This window comes from Diuraphis noxia, unplaced genomic scaffold, assembly GCF_037042655.1.
Source record: "Diuraphis noxia isolate RWA-SAM2 unplaced genomic scaffold, SU_Dnox_SAM2 contig0002, whole genome shotgun sequence".
Lineage (NCBI taxonomy): Eukaryota > Metazoa > Arthropoda > Insecta > Hemiptera > Aphididae > Diuraphis > Diuraphis noxia.
Genome location: NW_028301712.1, coordinates 12194545 through 12219448, shown reverse-complemented (window position 1 = coordinate 12219448; position 24904 = coordinate 12194545). Strand labels below are relative to the sequence as shown.

Sequence of the window (24904 nt, the reverse complement as noted above, 5' to 3'; positions counted from 1 at the left end):
ATAGATTTACCTAGATAGACCAGACACGACAAATAAATAAAAAAAATTATTTTATTCTGGAAAAAATGAAGGGACCCCAGCCGCATTTTTGGGCTGGTGGCCAACTATGCAATAAGATGATTCTAAAAAAAAATTTTTTTGATTGCATATTATATTCAATAGTTTTTAAAACATATTTTTTTCTTGTTTCAGGACCAGAATCACACACAGAATTATAATGGATTTATATTTGAAAACTGTTGCATACAAATCAAATGATCTCCAGTTTTATTATGATAATATGTCTATTTATTTTGTATCTATTGAAGCCATCAATTTATTGTCCAATAATTTTAACAATATTTGTTAATTACATTTTTGATTATATAATTTGTTTAGGAATGATGCATTTAAAAAAAAGATATTACATTTATTTTAATTGTGTAAAACTTTTTCTATTTGTATTTATTTTGTTTATTAATTACCACATGATTTTAAAAATAACTAAAAACGTTCTTTCACAATATAAAATTTCAAATATATATATATATATATATATATATATATGAATCATTACAATTAATTACATATTTGCCTCTTTACTAGGCTAGTACAGTTTTGACAATTCACATAACAGCACCAATGGTATTTGCATTGACAGCGTTCAGTCTGTTCAATAATTTGCGTAGTGTAGCCTCGGCCGCAGCACATGGAAAGACAATTTTCTGTACCAATTGTTGTGGAATTACACTTCCTAAGGTGGACAAAAAAATATATTAATACAATTCAAAGTATAAATAAATGTTTACAAATCTTTTGCATTTCACACCTGCCAACTGTTCCTGAACTGCCTAATCTCTGGTCATAATTACAATAATCTGAAGATTCGGTCATATAAACTAATGAACTGTCCGAGTGTTTTGGAAGTCCGAAACGAATGACTTGAACCATTTCCACTTTCAACGGTGTTTTATTGTACAGTTTCAACAGCTTAATGCCTACCCCAATAAATTTGTTCGGCAAACCTCTCCAACACGTTTTCAAGTTACACGATCCCGACATGCCGTGACATTTGCAATGGGTTTTCACACTTGACATGACCACCTGAAAAAAAAAAAATTAAATAACAGAAGTTGCTGCAACACGATCCCCTTGCGAAACGCGCCGCCGCCGCGCCTGCATTCTTCCGCAGGTTCTCGTCCGTCGCGAGGCCTACACGCACGGTCCATTGTGCACGATTAACATTTATCTATATTCTATGGGGTACGATATAGTTACAGTAGTTTTTTTTGCGGTTGGTCCGTGGACATAAGTAAAAGTTCTAAGCCATTATTTCTGCTCTCGTCAGTGTATCAACGATATCGACGTCCAATAAAACAGACTTAGGTACCTACACCTGTTACATATGCAAGCGTTCCAGAGGCCAGATACATTGTTGGTTTCATTAAACTTTATTAGTATTCAATATTGCTATAACTAGTGTAGGTAACTAGGTAGGTACTTGGTTTAAAATTTTATTTTTGGAGTCGATTTTCGTTCAACACAAAACAATACATAATATGTATAGGTACAATGAAACGAATAAACTGCACAGACTAGGCGGACTATCAGAGGTGTTCAAATTCTTTCATTCCGTGGCTCCTTAGTGTGTTCGCAACATTTTTATGGCTGTCAAATTATTATGGAAAAATTTAATCACACGGGTATACGTACCTACAATACCTATGAGTTATGACTGACATAAAGTGTTATAAAATAATGACTGGAACAAGAAATAAACTTAAAACAGTTTCGTTATGTGTTTTGATATAATTGCCATCACAATCGCTTTCATATTAATTATATATTATATGAGTTATGAACCTACATACATTTTAGTCTCGGCGGTGTTCTGATGCGTTTCCCTTCGACAACTCACGCGACGCCCCTAATGGGAGCCGCGACGCACAGTTTAAATACTTCTGCTATAGAATGATAAAGGTTAAAATCTTAAATGTTAATTATGTATTTTAGAATTGAGATATCGATTGATAAAAACAGGTGCTAAGATACTATTATTGGTATATACTATTTAGATTCAACGATTTTCAAGTGCCTACATACCCATACTCGTCTAATATACATTTGCCCAACGTACTATATAGGCATACGGCCGTATGGGATAACTATTCGATCTGTATATCTGCTGAGGTAGATCTCTTGTCAATCCAAAACGCGGAGAGTTGGGCCCTATGGATGCATTCCTACTATAAATGATAGCGATGGTTGAAAATGAAATATATATATGTACTCAGTCACTTGAAACAGACTTTTCAAGGTTTTATTTGAGCAGAGAAGTGAACTGAACTTGATCATGATTAACATATACATATATATATTATATATATATATATATAGGTAATACTGCCTAGACGTCGTGTGGGCCACAGATTTGTAATTTTAATAGATTTTTTTTTTGAAACGTATATACCATATTTCTTATAATTTATTATAATAGCAATATTATATAATGTAACCAATTACAACCATTTAGATAAACAAACATTTTTTTTTTTTGTAGGCTGGAAAAAAATCATGTGTGAGCACTGCGAGCTACCCTTTAGCTAGATATATAGGAGTTGAAAAAAAAAGCTAGAAACACCCTCTAAGTTTTAAATAATCTATTGATGTAACTGTTATTGAAAAGTTTTCAATGAAAAAGGTTCAGTTGTTTTTAATACTATTGACTTAAGACGAACAAATATCCAATTTTAATTGTTGATATAACCTTCGCCAACTTCACCCGTGAAAAATACAAAATATAGATATTATAGTCCCTAAGTGTATCTTGGTTGCAGTAGTGTACTTCACTTCACAGGCAAATTTGTATCGGTGTATGTACTGTGTACAATGCTTCGTGGACTGATACGATCAAGATGGACAATTCACTTTTGGTGGATTTATAGCACTTGTCTTGGTATATCCATCGAACGTGTAGTGGTTAAAACTACTCTTTACAATTACTTGATAATTTGAAACTTTCACAAAATCGGTCAAGTTTATATAATATTTGTTCTAGATAGGTATTTAATTTCTGTATTCGAAACCATAAACATATATAAGTTATAGGTAAGGATTTGATGCGTGCTCTTAGCACACTTGTCCGAGTAATCAACAGCAATCATTTATACATGCAAAAAAATTTAAACTTTCACAAATTATTTCTCTTGTAATAATAGCAACCACTCAAAACAAAAATGTCCATCTTAGATTTCAAAATCCCCGTTTAAGCCCCTTTCTGGTTTAACCTGTCTGGTACAGTTTTGTGAATTTAAACAATCCCGGTATCGAATCACTCAAACACACACAAAAATATTCATTAAACTTGCTCCAGGAAGAGTTTAAGTATCTAAAGACGTACTAAAGAATTATATATATATATAATATAGCTATAGGTACTATCCACTGTCTAGTGATGAGAGTGGCAACATTAGACGGTGTTCGCCCAACATATTATATTTATGGATTATGGAATATATGAAGTGTGGTTAAATACATTGGTCATTGGTCCAGTCGTGCCGATATTGACTACCAAGTGTGATAAATGATCCTGAGTATTTTTATTGAGTGGGTGTCCTGTACTTCCGTGGAGCCATGTACCTAGTTGTCACATTGGGATTTGAATTTTCCATAATATCAGTAGAAAAAAAAAAATGTTTTCTATGTATAATATCTACCCAAAAATATTGCGCATGTATTATGTATAATTTACACACAAATAATGTACGTCGTATTATTATGGTATAAATAAATGGCGACATACTTATTTTGAGGTGAGTTTGGTGAGATCAGAATTTTTTTTTTATGATGGTTTACAAACAAATGTCACCTATACCTAGGCGTGAATTCAGGGTGGATAGGGTTATTGGTATGGTATTGCGGCACCTCTTTTGTCACCTAAATCACAGATGGAATAATTTACGTAATTTGAAATGGATCTAACCTTCTTGAACATCCCCTGCTGTTAACATTTTCTGGCGACGCCTGGCGCCACTACTAAGGTATATATCCTTTAGTTACTTTAGTTTATATTACTAGGTATATAGGTATAGGTAGGTACCTATACAACAATACCATATACCTATGCGGTTTCGTGTACAACGTACGCGTACACAAACTACAAAGTATTAAGTGCTGTCTTACTTTTCGGCCTATTTTGTAATTGTGTTCGTCGACAATAGACATGGCTCTCTGTTCGCGCCGTACCGCATCTTCATTGGCGTTGGCCGACAGGTCGTCGTCGACATCCTCGTCGCTATTGTGTTCGCCCGACGCCACCGCCGCCAAAGGGTTTACGTTCTTCACGAACTGTCTGGCGAACTTGGCGCCCCACCGGACATTGTCGTCGCACCCGCTCCACTTGAACGTGCCGTCCGTGTCTTCCGGATGAGTGCCGCACCCGCAGCTCGGCAACATTCCGGACGCGCAGTCCCTGGTCATTGTGTATGTCAGCGCGGCCGAGCTGAGCGCGTACGCGAACGACTGTTCTTTCGTGCCTGCAGCAGTGGTATTATAAACTATTAATACGATAATATGAGACGTTTGCTTTAAACTGGTGTATTACAAGTATATTATTATGTTAGGGTGCAGCCGTGCAGGGTGTAACTTTTCCAAGTGCAACGGCATCACCTAACCTATTTATTTAGGCGCTGAAATAGATAACACCGACATTATATGGGGGATTAATTGTTTCCTCAATTAGAATCTACAGGACCAGCACCCTTTCAGCCGACCCACAGCGATCGGTCACTGATTCTTTACGATAAGGAGTCAAATAATATACGTATAAGGTATAACTCATTAAGTAATAAATCATACGATTTCGACGCTTTAATATATGTTGTGTTATATTATAATAATTTATGTTAATGGCTCATTTTGTAACACTATAATATGTATCCATTATAGTTAGGTATATGTACGATATATACCTATATGAATCCCGGGATAAAAATCCACGAAAAGAAAATCTCCAAGAAAAAAATCCCCAAATAAACTAATAAAAACATTATATAATAAGAGTTTGTTAATTTATAATAAAAATATATATTTAATTTTAGTATAATATTATTGTCAGATTAGGTTCAGTCGGTTACTTTTCTTATATTGTTAAACACAACTGTCAAAAAGTTTTGAGGTTAATCGTCTATATACTCTATAATCCGTCTTATCGATATAGGTACTGCAGTAAAACCTCTCTGTAACGGATTCGCTTGGAAGTTGGGACCAAACATATTTCCGTTATAAAGAGTTTTCCGTCATAGAGAGGTAGAAATTGCATATACTGTTTTCACCTGGACTATTGACATTTTCCGTTTTAAGGTAAATTTCGTTTGATATAGAGGGTCCGTTGTAGAAAGGGTTTACTGAAATAATTTTTATCCGGTATTGAACATATATTTATTGAACATTGTTTGTCTAAATGTCAGAATAACCGATTTTGTGTTCATGTAACTTTGGGATACCTATATAATAATATTATTTTTATAGTTATAATTTAAATACTAAATAGTTGCTTTGGGGATTTTTTTCCGATTACCATACGTCCATATACCTAAATATTAAATTATTTTCAAAAATACTTTAGAATATGTACTAAACAATTTTATATAAGAATCATTTAATTACGATCTTAATATTATGAATGTTAATATGTATTATGAATGTATAATATTGTTTTTCTAAGAGGTGTATGACTATAGTAGCCATTCGCATGTGACGACTGCAGCAGGCATGTAGTCAAAGGGGCCGGTCACTTCAGAGGTGTATTTTAGTATTTAAGAATATTTAATTGAGGTGGTAGAGTGTTGATTGATGGGTAATATTATTAATATTCCAATATTGCAAAGCCGAGTTAGTCTACAACATACCCTGTACTGCGAGTCATCTGTTGTTGTATTATATAATGATTGTATAATTTTATGTGCATAACACGCACAAGGTCTTGATAGTCTAGTGGGGAGGTTTTAAATAAGGGAGGGGGTTAAAACGAGTCCCCTTAATAAACGTCCTAATAAAAAGTCCCCCATAATTACGCCTCCGCCTGCAGTGTGCCGTTTGTAATAAATACACTGCAGATAATATCTATATTAGTATTATAATATGTATGTTGTATAATATATATTATATATATATTAGAGAGAGAGAGAGAGAAAGAGAAAGAGTTCATACAATTCAAACGAGTATATATATATAATAATAAATAACCCATTAATCCTGCAGCGGAATGCACCCATAGGATATGACAACTGTCGTCGACTTGTATACAACTTGTCATGGTTGTCCGTGAAAAAGATGTATGCGTTTGAATCAGAAATAAAATGTGATGTTCGAACGCGCCTATACTATAATATGTCTTACGCATATAATTAAAATATTTATATACATAATAATATTATATATTATATTCGGACACGGAGCGAATGCCTACACATACAGGATGTAAAAATTAACAAATATAATGAATACCTATACAATGTATGTATACTGTATAGATAACAACCGTAATAACTATTGGGACTAATTAATAATGATTCGAACGAAAGTTAATAGGCAGGTAGGTACATATGGTTATAGTTAATTATACATTTGCAAGTTGTTTCAGATTTCTGTTACACCCTGTAGACGTATTGTACGGTGTTTTTCAAGCTATTATGATAATGTGTCTCGGGGAATACGTCGGGAGCGCTTACAAAAAAAAAAAAAAAAAAAAAACAGAAAAAAAACCGTCGAAAAAAAAATAACAAATAAACTAGTTTTTCAACCTTTGACCAGCTCCGGCGTGAGTCCCGGCGCGGACCGCACCGACGAACAGTTCCACCGTCTGTTTTGCAAGACCGACTGACAGGCGACTACGGCCAACGCGGCGGCCCGGGAAACGTGCTGCATGACTGGACGCCAAGACTTGCAAATGCGCGCTTGACGCGAGTCCAGTCCGTAGGTTTTACGCAACGTCCGGCAGACGCCCACGTCGTTCCAGTCCACTTTGCCGGCCGCTTTCTGCATGCCCCTGCACCGAACGCAAACGTTATAATAAAATAATCACACAAAACACAATAATAATTATATTTACACGATATCATTATAGCTATAGTCATCCACACCAGTGCAGTACCAAATACTACCACAGAACCATGTAAATATACAGGCATTTGATCTATGAGTATATAGCGGACTGTATAATTTAAAATTAATCTAGATGTCTTGAAAATATTGTGTATATATAATATTATATTATAAAATATAAGTAAAAACAGTAAAAAGCACTCACGAACAGTTTACAAAAAAATATCTTATTCAAATAATTATTGTTATTCATCGCTTAAATATATCTATAATTTGAACTTAAAAATATGTCTATAAATAAAAGAAATTTACTAACACATTTAAAAAGATTTTCTGTTCCGGCATTAAATGCTTTTGAGAAAAAAATTGCCAGGCCTATTAGCTATAATTTTTTTTAAGTTGTAGCTACAAAATATGTTCGTGATTTTGAAGATTTTTGTCAACATTTTAGCTTCAAATGCTCATAAAAAAAAAAGTTGTGCCTATGTATCTTCAATATTTTTAAATGCATTTAATAAAAACTTGTAATAAACTTCTTATTACATTTTCAAATTTTTCGATCAAGCAATTTTTTCTATCGATTTTTATTAAAAAAATATTTTAAAAGTTACACCATGTATAGAAAATTAGAAAATGCTTATTTAAATATTCGATGGAAATTTAAACTTTAAAGTGCCTATGATTGTTTTTTTTAAATCATAACGAAATGAGAAAATACATTTTGTACACATAAATAATTTGTACAAATTCCAGTTTTTTCTAGGTTTTCCAATTTTTTTAGTTTATCTAATTATCGAGAGTTGTCTTGGGAATTTTGATTTTGATCTCCCAAAAGTACCAACTATATTCATTTTTCTACCAGAAAAGATATTGAAGCTGAAAATCAAAATATTTTTCTTCTATATAATATAATAATAATTATAGAAACTATAGAAATTAGATATTATAATTAATCGTGTAAACAGTACACACACATATACACATAAAAAAAAACACACAATATAATAAATTATCATTAGAAAATGAGTGCATCCATTGCTGAAAATTTAAAATATTTAGTATTTTCATTTCTTATTTTCGTTCTAATAATTGTATAAAATAAAGTGGAAGTGTAGGTAAACGTATAAGACCCCAACAATTCATGAGGTCTGAGCGTGCCTTCAGTTCCGCAATATAGTTTAGACTCTAGACTAATTTTCTTGGTCTGAAATGTTTGTGATTTTTTGAAAAAATTATTTTAGGACTCCTAAAAATCAAACGAACATAATAGACTAGAGAAGTCGGTTGTAAGAATTTTTCAGCAGTGTATATTTTGTGTCATTGGCTTTTTTTCATTAGGAATTTAGTGATGTAATAGGCAAAGTGGGTGATTGTTAACTCTCGATTTTGATGACTTGTTAAGTCTTCCGATGGTAAAATCTCCCTTGTCTACTTCGCAATACCAACCACCTCATGGGATCACGTAAACTTTCCCAAGTTTAATTCAGTACCAGTATCTAATTACATTTAGATAATTATATAATAATAAAAATTAAAAAACTTTTACCTTAAACTGCAGAGGACTACAATTATAGGTAAAATACAAATAAAAAAAAAAATCCAATATACATTTACAAAATACTAATTATATAAAAATTAATATTAACTAAATTTTTATGATATTACGAATACTAAGATTTCAAAAAACTGAAGGTATCTATTTGTTGCATTTTATAGTCTATTATTTTTTGTGATATGATCTTTTCTTTATTTTTGGGGTGGATGCAAGTTTTTACTTGTTTTATTTTGTTTAATGTAATTTTGAATTTTTACGTACACTTCAAAATCTGTTAGGACATTAACAAATATAAATACAAATGAATTAGTAATAGAGAAATATGAATTGAAATGAAAATAAAATTTAAAACAATTCAGAAGAGTTTTTACACGTCATATTCTTCAGGTAAACATAATATTGACACGGGCAGACTTGGATAGTATTCCGAATACAGTATTCAAATTTCAAAGTATACTTTTTAAGTATTCCTAGTATTTTTTAAATACTTTGTTTTTAAGTATTCAATATGGTATTTTGAATACTTTTTACGAGTATTCTGAATGCAGTATTCGGGGTATTTTTTTTGATTTCCAATTGTTTTAAAAATATTCTCATTATTTTTCGATCATAAAAATTGCTAAATGTACTTGTATATAATATGTATATTTCTATATAAAATATTTTATCATTTTGATTATTATAGTATTCTACTATTTTTAGTGATGGGACAGTAATGTTATTTTCTAATTTGGTAACAACGAGCTATTGATGATAATAAGATATTATTATGACTTCAGGATTTACTCATAATAAGTAATAAACTGAAATAATTACACCCGTATGCCTATTATATATAAAAATATATATAATGTACAACTCTCCACACACAAAAGAACCACTGAATATGAATATATTTAATAACTAATAGATAGGTAGCCAGACTTGGCTATAAAATACATTTTAAAAATATTTTACCAAGTCTGGACACGGGATAGTTTACCACCACGCGGCAAAGTAATCAAAAATATTTCAATCATTTCATCTAAAAGGTTTCTATGTTTTTAAGAAGAGAGATAGTTTTTTTATTGGCTAAGCAGATTTTCTGTAAACGAGCGTAAAATTTTTTTTTTAAATTTCTATTAAATATTATTGCTTTCAAAATTAATATGATAATATCACAACATACAAAACTAACTTGAGACGAGATGATTGAAACTAAATGGTAATATAAGTATTTTATAATCATTTTCCACCAATTTAGCTCATTTCATTAGATTTGTTGCGCTACCGAGTTTAAAACGAGTTAATTCCGTGTCACATGCCACACGAGAATTACTTATAGCTAATACGTAACTACTTAAGGAAGCTAAGGCACTTATCGGAAATTTTCAAATATATACTATGTACGTAGTATCCTGCATAGTACCTAATACAGTAATACATTATACGTAATAATATGTTTATTTGTATACTCATAGTATATACGTATATTTATATGGTATATATATATGTGTTAATACATTTTAACATTATGCATTTATGATATATATTTATGCATACAGAATGTACAGAATGAACCTGAAGTTACGCATAAAACAAAATTTGTATTTAAGGTCAGTTTACCAATTGCTTTGCATATTTTTCATGGGCCTCCTGCACACTCAGTGAGGACCAGTTTTCTTTTTTTTTTTGAAATATTAATGTATAGTAATAATAATAGGTATACTTTAGATATGGTTATGCATATTAGCCATTAATTAATATATAAAAGCGTACTAACTAATATTGACGTTCAAAACTGAAAACATTGACGAATAAATCGTTTTTATTAAATCTGAAAATATATTTATTTATATTTATTTTTAATAATTTTTAATTATACAGTAAAAATATACTGTTATAATATAAAATGTTGTTATTATAATAGTGATTTTTTTTTTATTTGTATATATTAGATTACATATTATGTATTATTAATGTTCATATTCATAATATTCCAATAAAAATATTGTTTACTATTGAATAAAATGAATACCTATTATCCTGGAAATAACCGAACACAATATACAGGGTGATTCTTTTATCAAACAACACTCATTATTTCAAAAACTATTGAATTTTTTTTTTTCAAAATTTTGGAACCATCTTGTTCTAGAACTATATATTTTTTAAATATTTTCACCCTTATATTTATCAGGTTAACCATTATCAACTTTTGATTTTCAAATGACAACCTGTACTTAAAATTTGATAAACTAAAAAGGCTATTTTTTCAATGAATTTTCACGTTTAAATTTTCATTTTTCGTCAATTCGTTTACAAGATATAGCCTCCCAAAGTTGGGTGGTTTTGGGTGATCGATATAAAATATTTTATTTTTTTTTGTTACAAACAGCAAGTCTATAGAAATAATAAAATACAATACAACATCAATGAAGAGGACGCCACACCAGCAAGTGTTGTCTCCAAAAAAAGTGGATTTTATGTAATTGTACGCAAGTGCGTAGCGTAGCAAGTTTTACGCTCAGCAGATTATGTCTCTCTCCATTTGTTTAAAATTTAGAGTGATTATTATAAAAATTAAAGACAAGATTATTATCTAGGGCATCTCATGGGCTTTTTACTATATTTTAATTTTAAAGAGAGTTATGGATATTTTAAAATTGTAAATTGTTTGTATATCTATAAATACTCATCACTCACTTTAAAAATAAAATATAATAAAAAGCCAATGGGATGCCCTAGATAATAATGTTGCCTTTAATTTTTATAATAGACCAATTCACTATAAATTTCAAACTATCGGAGATAAACGTGATCTGCTGAGCGTAAAATTTGCCATGCTACGCATTATTTGTACAACGGAGATAACACATGCGGTTGTGGCGTCCTCTTAATATTTACCATAATATATATACAAATATGATATACCATAAGTACTACTTGCCAACCAAGAAGATGGCGGAACCCGGCTTTAACTAATGCCCGGGGTAACTTAACTAGTTTGTATAGAAATCTTTGTGAAACTTGCACTACAAAACCTGAACAAATATTGGGACCTATTGAAAATATAGTAAACTATTATAACATTTATAACTATAACGTCTATAACACACAAAATAACTCATAATGCCAATTTATAATTTGTATTTACAATATATAAATACCTACCTATATCCTATTTTAATTCAAAATAATGAATTTTATGTTGATCGATTCTTTCATAGTCTCACATCTACAAACCATATGCAAGGAGGTACATCATTGGGATAGGGTGGTGACACCGGTGAAAGAGGTTCATTGCTTGAGAAGTGTCTTTAACAAATCAAACTTTTTTCAAAAAAATTATAGTTTATATTATATTTTATCATTATTATTCATTTATTTATTATAGGAATATAATACATTATATATTTTGAAGTTAAATATTTTTCAGAGTTTTTTGATACATAAAAATCGAAATGTGAAATAGTAAGTAGTTAATTAGGTATAATAATTTGCAAGTATTTTAAGTTTATAACTGAGTAGAGTAATGGACACACATCTTGCGGGGTTTATGTCATCTATAATAATGAAATTTCGATTAACGATAAACTATATTACTATATATATTCATTAATAATATGATAATGATATTAGGTAATAAATGATGTTTATTATTTAAAACCAATGACTGAAATAGGTTAAGACTTAGGTATATCGTATATGCTCAATATTATTGTATCATATTATGTTTTTATGTTTCAAGTTTCCAATGCTGAATATATTATTATAGCACAATTTTATATTTTTCCATGGTTAATGATTAGGGAGGGGGAGAGACTAAAGACCCTTAGATTACCCCTTGGATACGCAACTACTATAATATTATGTACATTATATAAGTTCCTATATATATTAAGGAAATGTTTGGGACACCTGCGAACAAATTATAATATTATATAGAAATTAATAAAAATTATGAACAAAATCTGTCAAATCATTAAAATTTAAATTTAAAAGCCGTATGGCGTTTAAAATAAAAATACAATTTCACAATTTAAATTAGTTTATCGTCTTATTTTCTCGTTCGGTTTATACGATTTAGAAGAGTTAAATGTTTTAAACTATACACGTGTTTATTTTATAATATGCAATATACTAATATGTATATTTATTTTATTGTTAAATATTAACATTTCGTTCGCGTGTTTTGATGATTATCTTGCAGCACGTAAAAAAACGTAGGTATGTACCAACTATAATACCAACTTCCAATACATAAGCCGCGTATGCTGATCGATTTTAAATATGTATACTAAATATAAATTATAATAATATAATATGTATGATCAAATGTATTACAATTTGTTTAAAAACAATTTCGAAAATTGTAATAGTTTTATTGAATTATCGTGTATTGTGCCAACGGTAACAGCTGAACTTGCATGGTATACCTATATTATATCGTCCCCGTTATATATACATTATGCACTTTCGTAATCATTATTCATAATATGTAGGCATTGGTAGTTAAGTATAGGCACACATCACTACATTAGTTTCAGTATCTATACATTACATTACATAGAGTACCTACGAGACCAATACGATCTTGTACCTTATTTATACTCGTGTATAATATAATGTACTAGACAGATTTATTTTTCATTTAATCGGCCTTTAACTAAATATTACATGTATGCTATTAGTATTATGCGTGTAAAATATCATTGATCTGAATTTCACGTAGTAGGTACCTACTATATAATAAACGCGTGTTATTCTAAGATGGAAACGAAATATTATATTATAAAGCAAGACTAAATGATTTTGAATAGTAATTGTATAAAGTAAGACACCTCGCGGTGTTCAAGTCACATTTCATACCTATATATTGACTTCTCCCGAGAGTGACGTCACTCAAGAAGTAGCTGCTGTAGGTATTTATCGGCGCTATAATCATAAATGATTAGAATTTTGAACGGGAATAAAAATGTGTTGAATATAGTTTACTATTATATGCAAGCCGTAAACAAAATTCATCGAAATAAAACCATTTTATACAAATATTTAATTTTATCCATTATACTTACACTAGAATACATAACTATACTATAATACTTATTCAATTACGGTTCATTAGAGGATATAAGACAGAAAAGTAATATAATATTTATATCTCTTATAGTCACATTACCATAGTTGTGCCACGAAAGGAAAATTATATAATTTTTTTTTTGCAATTAATATTTGTCCGTCGATATTGTTATTCGCGGGTCATACAAAATCACAGACTTCGTGTTTGACATGCTTTCTATACAGTTTATATCATCTCGTCATACGTATCAATGTATGTGTTAGATTCGTAATACACATGTCTACATCAGTAATCATTAAACTTCTGCTGGTGAACACGAACTCCTGATGGAAAACTTTTAGTTCTCCCGTCCCTCTACCAATTTTCTCATGTTGTCATCATAGTTAAATATTTTATATTAAAAATCAGGGCGCATAAAAACATACGGACATATAATTATTTTTGTTACATGTAATTTTTCATAAAAATTTAATATTTTATTTTTAGATAGAGCCGTCGCGGACTGCCAATATGAAAGTCACGGACCCCCAGGGGGCCGCAGACTACAGCTTAAGAACCGCTGGTCTAAACAACTAAATACTGTAGTCTGAAAAACCTACATATTATGTATAAAATATGAGCTACTCGAGATCTACTTAACGACCGTCTAACCGGTCCAAGTCCGCAAGACGATTGAATAATATATACTACCTATATTAAGACGTATGTGTAATAACCGATATCTATATATATTTTTGTACGTGAACGAGAGGACCTATACCATCGCATGCACAACATAAAAACCCCGAAAACCGGCATACGCATATTTATTAGCCATCAACGTGTATTTTCACCCCGCGTGTCCAATTAGGTAATTTATGTTAAGGCGGTATACCATATATTATACACATTATTGTATGGGGTACCTAAACTCTACGATGCTAAAAAAAACCTTTTTTTTTTCTAATTACATCTCCAATTAAATTGTATTTGTTAGGTATTTTGTACGACCACCACAGCCGTTCGGTTGCAATATATATAATATGTACTTATATGTAATAGGTATATTATACATAGGTATCTTATTAGCCATCTTATTATAATGCTTATCTTATATTTTTTGTCATTGATCTCTCCGAACGATTTTCTGTGGACAATTATCTCTATGTGAGAACACTTGACTTAATATGTATTCTATATATTATTATATACATTATATTATACCTACTACGTTAATTCAGTCATAAGACAGGAAAAAAAAAACGATCATAACATCTACATTTTACCTACCGCGGTGTTTAAAAAAATATATAATATTATAGATATATATTTAAGTTATGCTATTGCAGATTACTGATAATCTAGGTATAGGTACCAACAAATATATAATGTCTCCCGGCAAATAAATACGTATCAGCACAAAATGATTATTTTTACAGTATAAAGTATAAACACTCGTCTTTTCGGAAAGTATTAATATGTTTTAGAAAATATTTGTTTCACATTATTTGAAGTCTTGACAAAAAATACATATATGTAGGTATAGTTATTAATTTTTAGTATTTCTTATTACGAAATTATCTTAAAATTTTACTTTTTATGATTTTTTAAGTTTAGATAGGTACTATGAATAATGTCACAGAGTAATGGAAAAACATTTTTTGGGGTACCCACCCTATATGTTATTTAACTCCACTCATCCAAACATTAAATGTAAGAAGTTATAAAATAGAAACCTTCAACAAATTATAAAAATTATAAACTTTTTTCCAAGAATGATGTTTTGTTATAACTATTAAAATTATGTAAAAATGTATTTTCAAAAAGTTAATACTTATTGTGTATTTAAAGTTAAAAGTAACACTTTATATACCTGTATACCTATTATATAATATATAATATACAGGTATGATAGGTGCATTATAGTACCTATTTAGTATGAATTTATTATACTAACTATGTCGTGTTCGAGTAATATTATTATGTAGCCATGCAAGCACATATTATATACTATACAGGTTAAGAACTAAGAACTAGCTTAATACATTGTAAATCTAATGTTCATCTACTGATAATTAATATAAAATAATAAACTAATAAACATTACTAAATACTAATTCTTATACTTATTAGATGCCAGTATAATTTACATGTGTTATGCACCTATTTATGATATACGATCTTATTGGGTTAGGTTTTGTAGTAGCATGTAATATAATATGCTGTTATAAGTGTTATTTATTAATATTTGGAAATAATTTCAATTTATAAACTATATTACTTAAAAATATATTTGATCTGAGTGCGCGATTAAAAAATAAAGTTTTCAGTTATATATCGAAAGAAAAAAACAGCATAACATTTCGAATCAGCTGAGTGCGCGTGAACCGTGAACGCACCTACCTATCTTTATATTATTATGTGTGAAAAAGACACATCACACATACAGCAGTCAGTACAGTAATGTATTAAGTAACAAGTATTAACTAAATTGATTCGGACGGGACGTGGACTACATAATGAATAATGATATATACCTGATAATTATATAGTAATATGATACATACATAAAGTATTAAGTAAGTACCTATACAACCCCATGCATTATAAAAAATTGTATAATTTAGTTAACTAGTCGAGTTATCGGAAAACTCGACAGTCAATACTGCGTATTAAACAGTGCCTAAGAAAAAGATCTCGAGCGAGTTACACTTAATACATATATTATTATAATAGTGTGACGATAAAAAAAATAAAATTTTTGGCTGAGACGTTGGTATAGTAATTCTTAACGATTTGTATATTAAATTTATTGCTTGTTGGCATTTTGCAATATATTGCATGCCGTCATCTTTGTTTTGTGTATAATTTTAAATACTTAATTTATTTTTATCTTATTCAGAATAATATCCTCAGTAGCTAGTGCTAAAATTCAAAGAAAAAAATGTTTTTTATTCATAAAAATGAATCAAAAATTTCAAAAATCAATATCTTATCTAAAGATAAAATGGGAGTATTTGTGCTTGGTGAATTATCCTGAATATTGTAGTGTATTAGTAAATCACATTGTTTTGTGTTTCTAATTCAAACATGTGCTATGTTTATGCACAAATAAACATTGATACGGTTTAAATAATTACTTGCAAGTATTCAATATATAAAGTTATAGTTAAGTACTAGGTACACTTTAAAATTTTCACTGAGCTGTACATATTATTATATTTAAAACGGCATATTGATATAACGAATATTGCTATTGTTAGATAATGTAGGCATATTTTATTTTACCTAAGTGTGAGCAAAATATTTCGTAATTTTTTTTTTTTTTTAAATAAAATTTTTATTTTTTATTGACAAGGAAAATACTAAAAACTATCGAATTAAGTGTTATAAATTATAATATATTCAATTTTATATTTTAATATATATATTTATCGATGAAGGACTTAAAAACCGGTCAGGACTATGGCAATATAAAAGGGTAAAATAAGATACATTGCTATATATTGTTTTATATTTTATTTTATTCATCAAAATATTTCGATCCGATAAAAAACGTCAATTACACTCATATGCATACAAATGTTACTGATCTAAAATCAATAAAGGTTTAAAAATACTAACGGTTCATAAAAACTGATTATTGGTTGAAAACGATCTAAATAATTGTCTTTAAATTTATACAATCTAGGTACTAGCTCCTTAAATGAGGAGAAAGGACATTGAGTCATTGTCAATAAACCTTGGGGTAAAACTAAAATCAGAATTTAAACAGGACCTGTATATTATATACGTAAGTACATAACAAACTTTTTACGATCTTCCGAAAATTAAATAGGAAATTCATAGTCAGTTTCCTGTATGACCCTCTTTCCTAATTATTTATAAAACATCCACATCTTTTTACGCACAAGCAAGGGAATTTAACAAAAAAATAAATAAATTCATGAAGATCATTTATTATATTGATAATCTTAAGATAGTTACGAGTCACCTAATAAAAAGTAATTTTGGAATTTATGATACCCTTATTGTATATATAATTTAAATGATTTCTTTATCATTATAAACTAAAATAGATTAGTTTACTGCCTTAATGAATTAATGATAAAAAAAGCCTTTATAGAAATTGTCTGTTTTTTATACTAAAGATTTATAATTCAACTATACTTTAAGAATAATTATGATAAGTATCCCTACTGGTCTGCAAATAACATACATTTTTGGAGAAACTGAATGTCCCATAACATATCAACAAAAAAAAATCCACAATGATACCTTTTATGCCACACATCCCACAACATACTCGAAATCTAAACAAAAATAAATTTATTTTAGTATTTATATTTGTATACAATGAGTACTAAATTTTGTAAGGAAAATACTACAAACCAATTCGTCCAATTCACAATTATGATTTATGAGTCCGTGACTTAGAGTATAATGGTATCATATATATCTATGTTTCTTGCTAAAAATAACTCTATATAGTATATACAACTAGAAATTCTTCAATAAGACAATAATACAAAAACAAAATTGTTTAGACGTTTTTCATATTTTAAAAATGTATTATCGACTTTATTTTCTAAATTGTATGCAAAAAATTAAAAATAAAGTACCTACTTCATAAGTATTAAATTTGGGGGACTTATCCATTACCCTTCTAAGCCACTCTCATATCTGCGAAATGGTTAATAGTAAAAAAATCGTGATAAAACTATGGACATGATTTAATGCCAACATTTGGTTTTGAATTCATGTGAGTTGATTGAAAATATTTGCTTAAGGACTATTAAAATGTATACCAAAAACACAAAATTGAACATGCAGTGACTCTCAAGTCAACAGAATCTTATAAACCACATTGTCGAGTAGTTTTGTAGAGTAAACATGTAAATTTAACAGTACTGGAATTGTATACACATTCCAACGATTTATTCAAGAAAATATATGTAAAAAGTAACACTTATATTTCCAGTGCGTGATTAATCGTCTAGATACGCACGCTACAGGTGTACAGTAATTTACATTCACGTTTACGCTTGTAGCAAAAACGATATTATTTTCCAATACTTGAAAAAATATGATTTTCTCGTTACATCGAAGCCTTTTCCAAAATTAAATAACTATATTAATGCAGACATTAGGTTAACAAGCTGACTTTCTAATATGCTTGATCTAACTTATAGATTGGGATGTGCAAAATGCAGTGATTTGTCAATTGAATACAAAAAACAATTAATGTATTAATTATTATTATATTTGTATAAATCAAACCAAACCTAAAAATTATTATTAAGTAGATTTAAAAATATCAGATGAATATTTAAAAAACATAAAATGGAAATATTTTTAAATTATTAATTAATTATGATATTAATATTAATTCTCTAAAAATATGTTATTATCTGAATTTATTAATATTTGAAGAATATTCTATTCATTAAACTCATAAAAAAGAAGAACCACAAAGATACATATAATTCTGCTTAGGTGTATATTATTATAAGTTATAACTTTGTTAGTTTTAAAGTGTTATTTCGAAAAGTTATATGTATGAACTATAAGGTAATATAAGTAATATAATACTATAAGTATAACTCAAATCAATTTGTATAGTTATTGTGTTTGTATTAAATAATATGTTATATTATATAAATAATAAAAATTATATTTGTATAATAAATATAGAGGTATAGCCGTATAGGTACTATAAAAATTCCAACTACAATGAATGAAAAAAAAAGTAAAAATATTATTATTTAAACCGTGGTTGTTTTGTCTAAAATAATTATGAGATTATAACTGAATTTAATATTTTAAGTGTTTATTCCACCTTGATTAAATTTTCATTTTAGTTGATGTACAACAAGGAAAAAAGTGCTTCATATAAACGAATATTGCGTTAGAAGGTATAATAGTAAATAGGTATGGCATATATATACGTCATGTCATTACACACATTATCTATAATCCATAAAGTGGCATTTTAGTAATTTATAGTATTCCGTACCTACTATATAGCCATTGAGTCATATAATGTTTATACTCATTCCGTCATTATTTATTAATCATTAAACACGGACTTAAAATGTATAAAATAAAACCAACTCTAAACATATAAAGTAATACTATATGTTATTCTAATGTAAATAAATATTAAGTAATATGAAATCAACTATACGCAATGATTATTTTATTGAATATTTATTTAGCGTAATATTGGTTTTGGTTATGAACATAAAACTAAGTTATGAAACTTATATGAATAATATGAAAATTAACTCAAAATTGTTATTGAAAAAAGACATCATTAAAATGAATTAACTCTGTTGGTGGAATAAAGATCCGAGAATGGGTATAGTTACCTATGTGATATTTATATTATAAGTAAGAGTGCAACTAAAAAATAGTTACAATTAATCTTCCATGACTGTGTAAAAAGTTTTTTTTGAAAATATTTTTTTTTTTTTTTTTGTGGAAGGGACGAACCCCCAATCACCCACCTGTAAAAATGTCTGATTCAAATATGCATATGTATTTGATTTATTAGTAAGAATTTCGTATTCATTGTATTCGGCAACGTATCACATATGATGATCTATGGCTTTTTTTAACCGAACAATTGACTAGAGATGACAGGAAGATATGATGGTATCGCTATTCGTTATGTATATCACATATATCATTATTTATTTCATTGTTCTCATTTCACTTATTCGAACATGATGTTATTATCGAATCAGCATTAGGTATACATCTTTTTCATTTTCATTTTTTTTTTTTCATAAATCGAAAGTGTTTCGATCCTGTTTTGGAGAATAATAATTCAAATCTCTTAAATAATAGATTAGGTAGGTAGGTAGTTATTGTTTCAAACATTTGAACCTAAAAATAGATTATTTGGATATGAAAATTCGTTCACGTCCTTTAAATTCTCTTAACATTTTGTTCTTCTACGTCGTATTGAAAGCAATAATAATATCTATTATGTGGTTTTATATAAATTTATCATTTATCCATATAATAATTAAATTTACATATAATTTTACTATTGACATTAATTTAATATTACCTACAAATAAACTAATTTTGTAATAACAACCAATTTGAATTTTCTAGAGCCCATATAGGCATATATACGTATATATATATATATATATATATATATATATATATATATATATATATGTTTAATATTATGACTTAACTGTATATAAATATTCACAGTCGGAGAATTTAACTTCGACTAAACCATTAATTTCCTCCCCCGCTCAAATAAAGTTATATAGCCAGCTATTGGTAGTGTATAATACTATTTTTCCTAATTAATAATTACAAATATTATAATTTACGTGTGAGCACGCGTCTTATTTATGTTTTTTTTTTGCATTTAGGGTGTGCCCAGACGAATTCTTGACACACCCGTAGCTCCGCCTATGAATTCGCATCAACAAGTATTAATTTTTTTCTAATAATTTCTTTTATTGGACCTAACAGTTGTCGACTTATTGGAATGAATATAAGTAAGTATACATAAATAATTAAGTGAAAAAAATTATGGTAAAATATAAAAAATATATTAGTTCAATATTACAAAAAGTGGGATATAAAAAACACTTATTAGCTAATCAGATTTAAAACGTAAAAAAAAATATTTATAAATTAGATAAATATGTTTATATGGGATACGACCATAAGAATACGTATTGTGTCTGTACTTTCAAATGCTCATAATATTATACAACATGTCAACATAGTAAGCAAATTAAGAACTTTTTCATTCAAAATAATGATTCAAGGGCGTGCTTAGGGGATTCAAACCACCTTCAAATTAACTTTCATAGTTTTCTATATAAAAAAGTACTATATTTTACAACATTAAATTCACCAATAAAAAAAATCTTGAGCACGCCCCTGTAAAAATCCATTTACTCTGTTATTTCAATACAAAAGGTACAATTTAAAAACGTTCATGACTTAAAGCTCCAAAATCAAAATGCCTACATGCAGATCTGGCTAATGTTAATATTTCAAATTTGATGATTAATTATTTTACTCTAATATAAAAATAACAGAATAGAATTGGATTGGAACTGGACGTAAAGTATTATGAGTTATAATAAACGGAGACGATATAATTACATAAATATGCTGGTTCGACGTTCTTTTAAATAGATAGATAATGAATTCATATACTTTAACGGATACGTAACATATTAAATCAAAATGATTATCCCACGTACTTATAAATGAAAACTAATGGGTGATATTGATGAAGTTGTCTCGAATATTTTTTTTGTAACTACTGTAGGTATTAAAAATATCTTATTAAATTATAAGTAAATTCATTGATATTAAAATACTTTCATCGTCACCATCATCCCAAATCAATCATTATTATACCTACACATCGTATACACGCTAAAATGAATAATAAGTAGGTAAGTAGTAGCCGGTCATTAAGGTTTTGTTGATGGTGAACTAAAAAATTGTACAACCGTCTTCTGCTGGCTGCAAATATAATTATTACATTATAAATTTATAATATACACACTAGTCTGATAAATCAATTTTTAAAATAAAAATGTATAGTATAGGTATAGGTACTATATAATATTATTTTACAAGTAAATAAATTTAAATTAATAATAATATCATTGCGTTTTATCTATTGAAACAGAAAGTGAATATAATATTATAAAAAAATATAACTTCTAATGATGACAAATATTAATAGCAGTAGAGTATTAATACCTACGCATGGGCTGTTAACAGAAAATTAATCTAATCGTAGTTCATTCATGAAAAAATGTGATTTTGAAGAAAAATATTCTAAAATATATTTTTTCTTTTTTAAAGTATGTACGTAGGTCGATGGTTCCGTTTATATTATATTCTAATATACATGCAATAGGTGTTGTTTATTACTTTTGGTGTCATTATTACTCCTCCTTAATAAGTCTTTCGTCGTTTTAAATAAAATTTTGTACATTATATTTAAATTTAAATGTTCCTTTAACAAAATTTACCTATACATATATTGGACTTTGGACATTTAAAACAATATCAACAAGACCACATGAATATTTAAAAAATAAAAACAATTAGAAAAAAATATCAGTTATTTTCCAAGACAATTGTTTATTTAACTTTATTTCATTGACGAACATTTGATATCTACATGAAGTAATTTATTCACGCCCATTCAATAAGGCCAATCCAATCGCAACCGGCTTTCATTATAATATTACGTTTGTTTATTTGGCGAGGTTAAGGATGTATTTCAGATGTTCAGATTAAGCTATAACCTATATATCATACACATTTAATACTTATGATTAATTATTTTTTTAAAGGAGACAGGTGTAAACTGCGTAGTTTTAAAATGTAGTCACGCTGTTGAACAGCTTATGATATGTACAGCTTATGGTTAATAAGATCATATCGTAGAGATAGATTGACATTAATAGGAATATTAAAAAAAATAAAATAAAAAATACGAACGGGATAAATGATGGAAAAGCTTGATTTTAATATGTATTGATTTCAATAGGTATAAACTATTGCTGAATATTATATGTATTATATGAACAATATAAAATGCCGAATAAATTCAAACATAATTCTATTATTTTTATTTTATACTTTATACCTATGGATTATTAAGGTTTTTAATTTATTATAAGATACTCGTACGTGTGTAGAATATACAATTTTATTAAAATTTTAAATCATATGGGTCCTTAAAAACTACCAAGTATTCAAGTCTTGACTAAAACTTAAATTTATCTAAGACACTTTGTACCTTCATATTTTTGTACGTAATATTTAACCTATATACATATATATATATATATATATATGTATATGTATAATTAAATCATATATTTGTAAACAGACGTTTTTTTTAAAAGCATAGTCAAGCTTTTTATTAAAACGTCAAACGTGTATGTGTATGACTATTGTTTATAAATATTTTTAATTCAATTTATTTTTCTTATTGATGAATGTATTATCTTCTAAGTACCTCCTAATTAACGTTATAAAAATAATGATTTTGTTACATCTTCACAATTTGTTTTGTAAATAAAGGTTCCTCGGATGAATGATTTCATAAAATTAATAAGAATAATACCTATTTCTAAGAAGTTCGGTACCTACTACAGTCATACTATCAAAAAATATGTATTTAATTATATTCAAATTTGTAAAATTGTAATATATTTTATAACCTACAGACTAGGGGTGGCAAACCCACGGTACGCGAGCCAAAAGTGGCACGTTTGTCAAATTTCAAAGGCACGCGAAAAATTAAAATTGAGAAAAATTATGCTATTCTTAACATTTTGCTTGTAAAAAATCAAAGAAATAAAAGTATTAAAAAAGTATTTTAAAAGTTATAATATTCCTACGTATAAAATTGATTATATTACTATATTATCACTATATAGTCTATTTATTATGTTTTTTTAGTGTTTGCAAACTTTAGGCACGTGAAAAATTATCAAACCCTTTATTGCAAAAATTTGGCACTATATCAAAAAAAGGTTCCTGCTATAGACTTTATAACATAGGCAATTCGTTAGTAATATATAAATGATTTCTAACTTAATATAACTTAAATAAGTAGACAAAAAAATTGTTAATGATTTAAAAAATTATATTGACACTTGGTACTTACAGCCATTGAATACTGTTTGTCTGTATGATTAACATTGGCAGCACGATGAATATGAATACCCGTTTCCACATTACGAGTTCAGTTTTTTTCAAGCACAGTCTTTTTAAGAATAAAATAATTTTTCAAGGCATAAACCAGAATTCTGAAAATCATATCTCTTCAAACACCTCGGAACTTAACACTTTTTTTTCTATTAAAAATAATTTAGTAGATTCATTGGTATAAGGTAAATATTTTTCATATTTATTTTAGTCACAAACGTTCAGGATGAATTCAAGATTTAATTAAAGCAATGTTAAAAATATAACGATAACAAACATATTAAAAAAACATTTTTTTGGTTTATTATTAAAAATAATTTATTGAAAAAAAAACAATTTAACACTTATACTATTTAAAATTGCATTCTATAAATATGACAAATATATTACATACTTATTACTTTTGAATATAAACGTTATTTCTTAAATTGCAAACTATAAATAATAAAATAATTATTCTTTCACGAAATAAAGAATTAACGATAAGTATTCGAAAG

At 28.1% G+C, this 24904-nt stretch overlaps 2 protein-coding genes across 2 annotated transcripts in view; one reads left to right on the top strand and one right to left on the bottom strand.

Moving 5' to 3' along the window:
• The window catches only part of Uggt (UDP-glucose-glycoprotein glucosyltransferase), an 11748-nt gene extending 11320 nt beyond the window's left edge, over nucleotides 1-428 (top strand). Inside the window, exon 22 of the mRNA XM_089221655.1 lies at nucleotides 193-428. Coding sequence (XP_089077781.1) covers nucleotides 193-218 — 26 coding nt within the window. The 3' untranslated portion in view covers nucleotides 219-428. The remainder of the gene's footprint in view (nucleotides 1-192) is intronic.
• LOC107168857 (protein Wnt-11b-like) lies at nucleotides 266-24904 on the bottom strand. The gene is made up of 5 exons (XM_089221657.1): nucleotides 24367-24904; nucleotides 6783-7027; nucleotides 4162-4514; nucleotides 809-1083; nucleotides 266-733 (listed from the first exon to the last, which is right to left on the bottom strand). The coding sequence occupies exons 1-5, from the start codon at nucleotides 24435-24437 to the stop codon at nucleotides 559-561; spliced, it is 1119 nt and encodes a 372-aa protein (XP_089077783.1). The 5' UTR covers nucleotides 24438-24904; the 3' UTR covers nucleotides 266-558.